At 44.1% G+C, this 11,649-nt stretch overlaps 1 protein-coding gene across 1 annotated transcript; it reads left to right on the forward strand.

The window, feature by feature from the left end:
* The first annotated feature begins 7,606 nt into the window (after window positions 1-7,606).
* On the forward strand, window positions 7,607-10,198 carry hp (haptoglobin). The gene is made up of 4 exons (XM_064337250.1): window positions 7,607-7,759; window positions 7,938-7,993; window positions 8,511-8,785; window positions 9,277-10,198. The coding sequence occupies exons 1-4, from the start codon at window positions 7,755-7,757 to the stop codon at window positions 9,847-9,849; spliced, it is 909 nt and encodes a 302-aa protein (XP_064193320.1). The 5' UTR covers window positions 7,607-7,754; the 3' UTR covers window positions 9,850-10,198.
* The last annotated feature ends 1,451 nt before the right edge of the window (window positions 10,199-11,649 follow it).

Raw genomic sequence — 11,649 nt, forward strand, 5'->3', positions numbered from 1 at the left:
GCTACAGTAATGATGGTAGGGAAAATGCTCAAATTTTGCTTTTGTGAAACCAGCCCACATACAATGCTTCTTTCTGGGCACACACACAAACACACACATGGACATACACATGCACATGCACACACTCACACACACTCACACATATGCACATGCACACAGAAACACACATGCATACACAAACACACACATACATGTGTGCACATGCTCACAGAAACACACACACACACAAACACGCATACACACAGCACATACACAGCACACACACACACATATGCACATCCACAAACACACACACATACACACAGCACACTCACACACACACAGCACAAACACACACACAAGCACACACACACACAGCACATGCTCACACATGCACACACACACACACGCACACAGACACCCAAACACACACAGCACACACACACGCACATGCACACACACACACACATGTGCCTGCACTTCCTTCCCTCTTCCAGAGCACATGTTAACCCCTTTGTCATGAAGGACAAAGCATGACCCTCTGCAGGAGAAGCTACGATTCCTGAGACTTGCATTGACGGGCAAAAAGCATGACAGGATGGCGTGACACGCGTGCAGACGCTCCGACCGGAGCTGTGAGTCAGCCTTTGCGCTGGGGGATGGAGTGTAGCAGGACGGAGTGTAGCACAGTGGGTAAGGAACTGCGCTTGTAACCGAAAGGTCGTAGGTTCAATTCCCGGGTAGGACACTGCCGTTGTACCCTTGAGCAAGGTACTTAACCAAAATTGCTTCAGTATATATCCAGCTGTATAAATGGATACAATGGAAAATGCTGTGTAAAAGTTGTGTACAGTCGCTCTGGATAAGAGCGTCTGCTAAATGCTTGTAACGTAATGTAATGTAATGGGATGCAGCCAGGTAGGGCACAGCCGAATTACCGAGAGAAGGAGACAGTGAGCGGTATTCTGCATTTGCATGTAGTCCCAGCATTCCTCCCCAACCCTCTCTTTTCGCTCTAACAGAAAGTGTGATTTGGAGAAGGGCGTATGACCGCGTTCCCCCGGGCTATTTTGTGAGAGGCTCAGAGGGAGTACGGTGTGAGGGGTCGCTATTGCCAGCCGTTCGGTCCCTGTACGCTGAGAGCTGCATTCGCTTTCTTGGCAATTTCAAGTCAAGCTCATTCAAAGTGGGTGTCGGACCTTGTTTCCTCTGCCGTTCGCGGTATTCGCGGACAGGATCTCTCAAGGCGCGGCCGAGGTCTAGGGTGTGTCTGGTTTGGAGACATAGGGGTGACATTTCTGGTGTGTGCGGATTATGGATGCGATCCACACTTTGCCTCGGGGTTAGTTCCCAAAGCATCGACACGCTCTGAGCACAGCAGCTGCCCTAGGCAAACGCTTTGCAGCTGAGTGTTGCGCGGTCGGGACGAGGATCAGCACCTCAAAACCTGTGGCCGTGGTCCTCTCCCAGAAAAAGACGGCTTGTTCGCCTTCAGTGAGGTGGGAGCAACAGCCCCAGGCATTAGGGGTTCAAGTGTCCTTGGGGTCTTATTTACGAGTGAGGGGAAAAAGGGTGCAGCGGCCGCAGTAATGTGCCCATTGTTTCGGGCAGTGGTGCAGAAGAAGGAGCTAAAGAGCCACAGGGCAAAGCTCTTGATCTACCAGTCAATCTCCATCTCCATTCTCTCACCTGCGGCGACAAGCAGTGGGCAGTGACCGAAAAAAGTGAGATCGCAAGTGCGAACGGCTGAAGTGGGGGTTCTCCACGGGGTGGCAGGGCTTACTCTAGGGCATCGCTCAGGAGGTAAGACCGATTGTCTGGCAGTCGGAGGGTTGCCGGTTCAAACCCCGCCCTGGGCGTGTCTAAGTGTCCTTGAGCAAGACACCCAACCCCTAACTGCTCTGGCGAATGAGAAGCATCAATTGTAAAGCGCTTTGGATAAAAGCGCTACATAAATGCAGTCCATTTATCAGTCCATTTTACTCTCTGAGGTAGGCTGAGGAGCTCAGCCGTCCGGGAGGACCTCACAGCAGGGCCGCTGCTCCTCCTCATTGAAAGGAGTCCGTTGAGGTGGTTCAGTCATCTGATAAGGATGCCTCCTGGGCACCTCCCTCTGGAGGTGTTCTGGGCACAGCCACTGGGAGAAGACCCAGGGGAAGAACTAGGGCACAATGGGGGGATTATATCTACCTGCTGGGAACATCTTGGGTTGGAGGTAGTCGCTGGGGAGGGGGACATCTGGGCTGCTCTGCCTGTCTTGTTGCCGCCGCAACCTTGATCTGGACTGAGCGGTTAGAAAATGGATGGATGGCTGGTTTCACGTCTTTCAGTAACATCAATATGTTTTAGCATTTACACAAGTGTGTCTATTTTATGTATTCTAATGTATTAGGTTTTTATGTGTAATGGGGGGCAGTGTTGCATATTGGTTTTAGAAATGAACATCAAACCTAAAGGATACTCAGTGGAGTTACTCAGTGGTGTACATGCATCCTGAAACCACAGAAAGAGAGTTAATCAATGGTGAACATACTCACCTTGATCATTTTTTTAATTTCTTTTATTCTGAATTCTGGAGCTTTTGTTGGCCAGCAGATACATGTAAAGCTTAGGAACAGCCGAGGACAGACAGGGACCTTGAATAATATGTTACATCAAAGGCGGCTTATTTTGGATACGCGTCCTGTTTAACAGGCTAGAAGCCGCAATCTTTCCCCCGAACCCGAACAGTCGCGAGGCAGCCTCCCTTCCTGCACTGAATGAGCGCCACGCCGCCATCTGGATTTCACACAGGCGGCCAGGGGGTGTGCTGTTGCTATAACGATGCCGTGTGCAGGTGGTTACCTCAGGTCATAGGCTTGGAGGTAAAAAAAATAAAAAATACATTCAGATACTGTATCTCTTTTTTTCTTTTGTAGTGAAAGGATACAGAAATCTGAATTCCCTCCGTTCCCACCAAAAGAACAGCCGGCCTTTAGAGATGCCTGTACAATGACCAGAATTTTCCCGTACGTGCAGTACAGCCTTGGGACTGGATACAGGAGGATGCTCTTGTTACAAAAGCAAACGTGTCATTTCCTGCAGTGCAGCGGTGTGCATCCCAATGACTTCAACTCAAAAGCCTGTGCGTGAATCAGCTCCTCCCCAAATACAGAGAGAGGATTGGCCAGTAACCCCTGGAGACCAGCATGCTGGATGCATCTGTAAATGAGAGCGGGACTGCAGGTCATGTGTGGGACTGTATTTCAGCAAGCTTTTCCCCATGGACACATTTAACCCATTGCGGTGTAAGATCACAAATATGTTATTAGAATGGTCTTAACTGGACGTTCTAATGCTGATGTTACAATCACTGGTAATGGAAAGCAACAGAGTTCTAGAATACTGGTTTAGAATTTTAAAAGAAGCATTCATAAAAAACCAACTCTTCAAATGGTTAATTCTCCATGAACCTTTGTGACTGTGTAACAGGGAGCTTGGTCTTTCAGGACCAATGTGCAGCATCTTTTGCATGTTTTTTCACAAAGTATCCATACTGGTCTGCAGCTCCAATTCTTGTTCTTATATATATATATATATATATATATATATATATATATATATATTTCATTTTGATTTGAAATAGCTTTAAATTTCCCTGGTATATATATATATATCTATATATATATATATTTCATTTTGATCTGAAATAGCTTTAAATTTCCCTGGTATGTAACATAGGCGTTATCATGAGTGCAATCAATATATTGTTGTCTGTTTGCATTTATCTTTGGTGTTTTATTTCATTATTATTTTTTTACATTTCTTATATGCTCTTAAATAATCTTAATGTTTTATTTAATTTGGTCATTGTTTTAAATGTTTGCTTAGTGAAGCACTTTGTAACTTTAGTTTGGGTAAGTGCTATATAAATAAAGATGTATTATTATTATTGTTATTATTATTATTATTGTTATTATTATTATTATAATTATTATTATTATTAATAATACATTTCTATGGAAATTAGCAGTGATTACCTCCTCCTCACACCTGTGTAAATATAAAACGGCCTGGTATTTACGGCCATACCATTGCCAATGCATAAATACCCTTGCGGTACCATCAGTGTGGTGATGTGGTCAATGAGTCAATAACAGGAGCTATAGTAAAAAATAAAAAGAAGAAGAAGAGAAAGCGTTGGGAAGTTGAGAGACAGTGTCTCTGTTCACTTTTTAAATCTTGGATGGGCAGGAAGACGCAAGAACAGGCGGGACCCAGTTCCACGCAGTTCACCCGTGAGAGGAGGAAGCCGTTTGAATTCCTCTGCACAGTAATTCGTCAGGAGACACCTCATTTGCATTTTTTCTATTTCATCCGTCGGCTGTCTGAGGCGTTGCGCTTGTGTCCGATTACCCGGATGAGTGGCGGTCGGCTGATGGGACAGCAGACGGTTTTTAAGCAGGCTCGTGCCTCGAGATCGCCGGGCCCTTCTCAGCTTAAATTACGGGCACCGATGGCGCCGCCTGATAGGACGCCTGCTCGATATCGTCCCAGGGGGGATTCTGGGATTTTCCACAAACAAAAAGCAGTCTTGTTCAAAAGGGAACAAATTGTAAACAAAAACAATTTGAGGCGGGTTCTTAATTTTAATTATCACAACCATTAAAACGCAGCTGGTTTCTCTTTGTAGTACGGCTCTTAAAACGTGAGTATTTAAAACTTGAGTGTGTGCGCGTGCGTGCGTGTGTGTGTGCGCGCGTGCGCGTGTGTGTACATGTGTGTGTGTGCGTGTGTGTGTGTGCGCGCACACCTGTGTGTGTACACGTGTGTGTGTGTGCGTGCGTGTGTGTGTGTGTACATGTGTGTGTGTGTGTGTGTGCATGCGTGTGTGTGTGAGCACGTGCGTACGTGGCCGCAGTAATGAAGCTACAGAGCCCAAGGCTGAGACTGATTCAAGGACGCGTGACGCAGATTAGCAGTGACGTCCTCTTTGCGGTTGGTACTGTGTTACAGTCTGTGCAGAGCCGGAAGACTGGGAGGAAGCGTATGTAGCGCACTCCTGAAGCCATCCCAGATATCTGAGCCGAATGGATCCTTTCCCTGGGCCCTGCGGATACTTTGGCGATATGATTTAGACACAAAATGAATCTCCTCTCTGGGACACAGTGTCAAGCAAGAACACCAATACAAGTTGTACAAGTGATCCTCTTCCCCTCATCTGAATTCTGCGCTTTATGTAACTGCTTTGAACAGACCACGGCACTTTGTGCAAGGTTGATTGTTCAGAGAAAGGTCAAACCTCCTCCTTGTTCCTCAAAAACGGACCTTTGTAAAGCACTTCTCACTGAGTCATGTTTAATTTAAGTCCTTTAAATAAAGATGAAAAATATCTTTCTTACTTCTGTCGTCAGGTTAGTAGGCAGCCACAGCGCTGTAAAAAGCTATGGTCAGAAGCACAATCTTGTCAGAATAAAAAAAAGAAAAGGCTTGCACGCATTCATTCAATTCACTCATTGAAAAAACATGAGCCTGTAATGGCAGTCTGTGGGATTGAAAAGCTTTGTTCCTCCAAAATGAAGACCCGCTGTTCAAAAATGAAACTCCAGTCACCAGCCTTCCGTAACCACATACGCTGTCGGGGCGTGGCCGTCTAAAAATAGCTCTATGCAACACAATGTAATCAGATCCCCTGTCAAAAAGGCGCATCACATTATATTCAAAAATGCACAGGGGGAAGTTTCAAAACTCTTCTGCGTTCCTTTTCATTCACTCTGTTGTTTTCTGAGCTGAGAAAGGGTGTAAACCCAGTCATAAAAATGCCAAAGCACATTCATTTGAAGACATTTAATGACCTTTATGTTTTCTTTTAGCAGAATGGTCTTAAGTGATGCTATAAAATCCTTGGCTTGGGCTGATGCCACTGTCCAGTGTTGTGATGGGGATACTGCATTATAGGAGGACATCGCAGTGTCCAGACCTTGTTCACATTGCCACCCTCTCACAGTTCCTGGACGCCAGAGGCCGGTTGGTCCCCCATCCCATCCCATCTCTGCCCTGTCCATGTATCCCCTGCTTTGTTCTCTGTTGTGTTCCCTTGTGTCTGGTTGTTACGCTTGTACCCCTTGTTAGTATTTCTATCATTGCTTTATTGGTTGGTTGGGTTTCCTCACCTGAGTGTCATTAGTCATTAGTCTCACCTGGTTGTTCTCTGTATTTCGGTGCGCTGTCTTTGTTCAGTCTTTCAGCTCGGTTTTCACTGCCTTCGTAGGTATCCTCAGCCTGATTTCTAGCGTGAGATTCCTGGTTAATTATCTCTCGCGTTAGTTAGCCGTTCTCTTGTGGTTTTCCTGTATTATTTGTTTTCCTACAGAGTGGTGTTTAGTGTTTAATTCTTCACGTTCGTGTGTTTCCCCTGCACATGGATCCGCCTCGCCCCACGGACTGACAGTTACAATTTTTACTATTTGGAACCATTTTATGCCCATAATTTTGAATGTTGTATGGACCCCTTGTACTCGTTTTAGTGACCCACTGCTGAACTGCCGACAGCACGTTGTTCCTTAAAGAAAAATTTACTGGAAGCTAAAATAAAGGCACTCTTTCTTTTGATTTTGATTCATCGGTTCATTCAAAATATAAAGCTTCAATTAATTTTTTTGGCAACAGTTCTACCTGTACATAAGTTCTCATGTTGTGGAATGGTGTTACCACTGTCATGTATGTGACATAGAATCCACAGTGCAAAGCAGTGGTTTTCTTTGGCTGAACTATTTCAGTAAATATCCATTTTCATTACTTATTATGTAAAATGTTAGCATTTTATAATTTGCCCAAGTTAAGGGCATTTGTCAATTACATCATAATAAAAAGTCCATCGCTCCACTATCAAAACCAGTGCCCTTGGATAAACAGTCAAATTGCTCAATAATTACATAATAGACAACCTGGATTGCAATCACAATTTGAGTATTTGGTGGACAATTGAGTAACATGTTCTTTTGCCCTGTTACGCCAATTCCAATGTGAGATAAGATTTGGGAAGTGCTAGCAATGGAAGTTTCTGGAAGTTCCATCAATAACAAAAAATCCCATTCCTTGAAATAAAATGTTATCATAGCCATTCATATCATGGAGGCATATTCCTATAGGACTGTACAAATAGAAACTATTATGATAGGCATATATCAATGTTTGTTTATTAATAAATTGAATGCTTTTTTGCCTGATATGGTACATACTGTATACATATATACTGCTTTTCAGATATTACTTTAAATAATACATAATATTACACACAAGCATGCTTTTTACAGAGTATGAGACTGATCAATAATAAAAAAATATATATATATAAAGCCAACATAGTTACCAAACAACTGATGCATATATATTTAAACTCATTTCTGTGCTTCTAATCCAGTTTTTTCAATGTCATGAATTAAGCAGCTTGATGGCTGTGTTTTTTTCTAGCATTTTAATGGCTTACCACAGGACGAGCTGTCTTTCAAATAATTTAGCCCCACTGCTCGGTTAACACTGAGCAGAATGCGGATGGCCTGCGTCCAAAAACTGGCCGCCGCCAAGGACACTGAAATTTCTGCCATTTCGGGAAATCTGGACCGCCCCGCTATTGGTTATCGGAAAGTGGTGAAATCACCCAGAACAGCACGCAACCCAGGCAGGTCAGGGTTTGCCTCCCCAGCGGGTATAAAAGCCCGAACCGACCTCAGCTGTCAGTGCGCCTCTCCAGCACGGAAACCAAAACACCACCCTCAGCATCCACCTTCGCCATAATGCAGTAAGTGTTTCTTTTTTCATTTTTTATTTTATTTTCCACAGTGAATGGACTAAAAGGGGGGGGGGTTTAAAAACTGGCAGGGGTGAATTTTATTGTGCCCAAACCTTTGAGGATATGATGGAGACTATTGTTAACAGTACAATGGAGACCATTGTTGATGTTTCTTGCTGTTTTCCAGGTCTCCTGTGGTTGTATTGCTGCTTGCCTTTTGTGTGGGCCTCTCGTATGCATCAGGTATGTTGTTATTTCGACATTCCGAAAAAAAAGAAAAGAAAAAAAGAACCCTGAACATTTTAACTAACCGTGGCGAACTTTTCAGATCCGTTCAAATCAACGATGCTTTATTTTCATGTATGAGATGAACATTTTACTATGGAAGTATAGCATAGGAAATACAAACCAGCATAGGCTGACATAATAATAATAATAATAATAATAATAATTGTGATAATATGTACATAAAATCAGTTAGTAAAATTGCCAATTCGCACAATATCAGTATATATAGAGTAATATAGCAATTTTAATAATATACTGACTAAATATAAATGTCCAATATCAGCTGTAGTAATTTTGTCATAACGCATGTGACAGCAGTTATGTCAAGTGTATGACAGTGTCCTGTCAGCCTTGTGTCGAAGGGCTCAAGTAAAGTGGAACCCTAAAATGGCCGCATATGTCTGCATATTAAAGTTATGGTGCTGGTTCCAACGGCAGCCTGGCATTGACTGTGATTTTCGTTGTTCCCCAGGGCCTCAGATCAGATCCCGGCGCCTGGTGGGGGGCTCCCTCACCCGGAACGTCCCCTGGCAGGTGCTGCTGCAGTATTCGGACAGCGTTCTGGATGGCGGGATTGGGGGCGGAGCTCTGATTTCCGAGCGCTGGATCCTGACGAGCGGCCGGAATCTGTTCCTCAACAAGACCGGACAGCCGACCAAGAGGGAGCCCACCGACCTTCCCCTGGTGTACGTGGGAACCACCAACCGCAGGACGTTGGATCCGGCCCAGGCGGTGGAAGTGGAGAAGGTGAGACACCAAGTCCACTCCCTGCTCCCCTCCCCCCCTACCCCCCCACCCCCCCCCCCCCTTTATCAGTCAAATCTGGAGCTCACCAGATTATTAATTTATGAGTGTGCGAAACCAAAGTCTTAACTGCCATGCAGTCTGTGCATGGACAAAAGTGTTACTGTAACACGTACTGTAGCATCCAGTAAAGATGCCGATGATAATGTGTGGAATGGCTTTAGACTGGGATAGAGCACGCAGCTGTCTCTGATATAATTTCAGAGACATTTTATTAATTCCCTGCTATCTGTACATCACAATAAATGTAAACGAAATGATAAATCATGAATACAAATTAGCACCATTGATGACTGGAGCCTTGAACATAGGCTGTTCACCGTTCCGCAGAGAAGGAATTCTACCGATACTTTTACAGATGCCGCCGTACATACCCATATACCCGAGAGCTTTCCATTTGGATTTCACTCATAACTCAGTGTCATTCTGCGCAGGTGTTCTTGCACCCAGACTTCCAGAATGCCTCCACCTGGGACAACAACCTGGCCTTGATCAAGCTGAAGAAGCAGGTGAACATCAGCGCGAAGGTTCAGCCAATCCCGCTGCCCGGGGCCGGCCAGGACCTGGAGGATAAGGAAGGAACGCGGGGCGTGGTGTCGGGCTGGGGGTGGGGCAACACCTTCACCTTCTCCGAGTTGCTCAAGTACCTGGTGGTGCCCGTGGTGAATCGGGGGCTGTGCCAGGCCGAGTACAAGCAGGGGGGGCGGGTGCTGAGAGATACACCGCAGGTGGACGACCGCACCTTCTGCACCGGCGCCACCGAGCTGAAGGAGAACGTGTGTTTCGGGGACGAGGGGGGCGCCCTGGCCGTCCTGGACCCGACGGGCGACAGGGTGTACGCCGCCGGGATCCTCTCCTTCGACAAGAGCTGCCAGGTGGAGAAGTACGCCGTCTACACCAAGGTGTCGGCCTACTTGCCCTGGATCATCAGCGTGATGAGGGGGGACTCGGACAAGTCCGACGCGCTGCGCGCCTCCGCCATGCACCAGATGTTGGGGGGCGTGTAAAACGCGCGCGGCGGAGGAGGCGGCGGCGGCGGCGGTGGCGGCGCAGCGCCAGGAGCCGCACGGGGGCGGGTTGATTGCACCCGCCCATTTTGTTTTTTTGTAAACGCCCTGTTCCCTGAACAAACGGGAGTCGTGATTTGCTAGCTCCGACGTGCCCTTGTTTGTTTTGACGTGTGTCATAACCGTAGTGTTTGATTTTTTTGTTTGTTTTTTGAATTACTGGATTTTCAGTGAAATTTCATTTTGAATGGTAAATCCCCGTGTTGTTGTAAACAACATTTCTGCTGTATTAGAGAAAGCCAAAAATTATTGTGATTTTTCATACTTCAATAAAATGTGAAATCAACAATCTTGTGCATGTTCATTTTTATATTTCATATTTATATTAGATTTTTCTTTATTATTAGTTATTTTCATAATCTTGATTTAGCTGGCAGAGAGAGAGATTTGTCCTTGTGCTTTCCCATAACTCATCTAAACAGTCTTTTCAATTTAAATTTTGAACGGCCTCTCATAAAAATATATATGTACTGGATGTCACAGGTATTCAAATCACCATTCATAACCAAGAAAGCCAAAACAAGGCCAAAGAAAATACATTTTTTTATTACCATATTTATGCTCATATCAATACTTTTGAATTTTATAGACGGAGATGTGAGCTCTAATCAATGTAATCAATGGGGGAGTTCATCTGCATGGCATTAAATTATAATACCAATAATTCACAGTGTATTCCTTCCAGTCAAGTCAAGCAGATGTTGCACTTCAGCAATAGTAATAACTGTATTAGAAATCATTATCCTAACACAATCGTAATTATGATCATCATTATAATTCATTATGCGTGAGAATTACATGAATCATAATGTTGTAATGGTAATTTTGATTTACACTTGCCAAATATGTGAATTTCACATGAACAGGCTGCTGCATCACAGCAAACTAGAATCAACAGACACCTGCTTTTGGGCTACATAACAACAGCTCCCCAAGAGAACTTTGAGTAAATCTTTTTTTTATCATTATTACTTTTTAAAGCAAGGTACTGTTGCTGCTCTAGAGCCGAATTCCCATTTGTGCTGGTTGTCAAGGTAATGCCTATTGATGTCTTAACAAAGCACTGGTTTTTAAATTAGGGCCAAGCCATGGATATCACATTGGAATCTGCTCATGCAAAAAATTGTCTGAATGTGTTGTTATACCGTCGCAGTATGATGAATTTCTATGCGCCGAATATGGCCAGCTGATGGACACTTAAATTAATCAGTTCTGAAACGGATATGAATAAATCTTTGCCAAGCGAACAGGCTGCATTTGGAGGGAGATGTGTTCAGAAGGCTTCTTTTGATTTGCCAGCTAGGTACATTGCACTCACCACATTCCCCGAGTAATCAAAAGTAATCAGGGCCCAGGAATAAATATCATTCAATTCATAGATCAAATTAGTGGAATGTATCATTGGAGAGATGAGTCAGGCCTTGCCTGTCAAAATATACATATATATTTTTAGAATTTACTGCCATTAATGTACCAGTGAGTTGTCGTGTTTTGAATGGTTATAACAGTCAGTGTTGCACTGTGATTGGCTCAGTGCTGTGCGTGTGTGTCCTTGTACACCGCTGAAGGAAGCCCCTTGTCATATCTTTAAAATACTGCTATGTTGGATATTCAAAAAAAAAAAAAACATATATTTTACATATATACAATATATATAATATATATATATATATTTTTTATATATACAATATATTATAATAATATATTGCATCATTCACTGCAATGTCATGGCCATCTGCT

Source organism: Anguilla rostrata, chromosome 5 (assembly GCF_018555375.3).
Source record: "Anguilla rostrata isolate EN2019 chromosome 5, ASM1855537v3, whole genome shotgun sequence".
Lineage (NCBI taxonomy): Eukaryota > Metazoa > Chordata > Actinopteri > Anguilliformes > Anguillidae > Anguilla > Anguilla rostrata.

Excerpts from the sequence above, each read along its gene's own strand:
- hp (XM_064337250.1), top strand. Across the intron at positions 7,994-8,510 it reads GGGCCTCTCGTATGCATCAG|GGCCTCAGATCAGATCCCGG; the intron begins GTATGTTGTTAT and ends GTTGTTCCCCAG. Across the intron at positions 8,786-9,276 it reads AGGCGGTGGAAGTGGAGAAG|GTGTTCTTGCACCCAGACTT; the intron begins GTGAGACACCAA and ends CATTCTGCGCAG.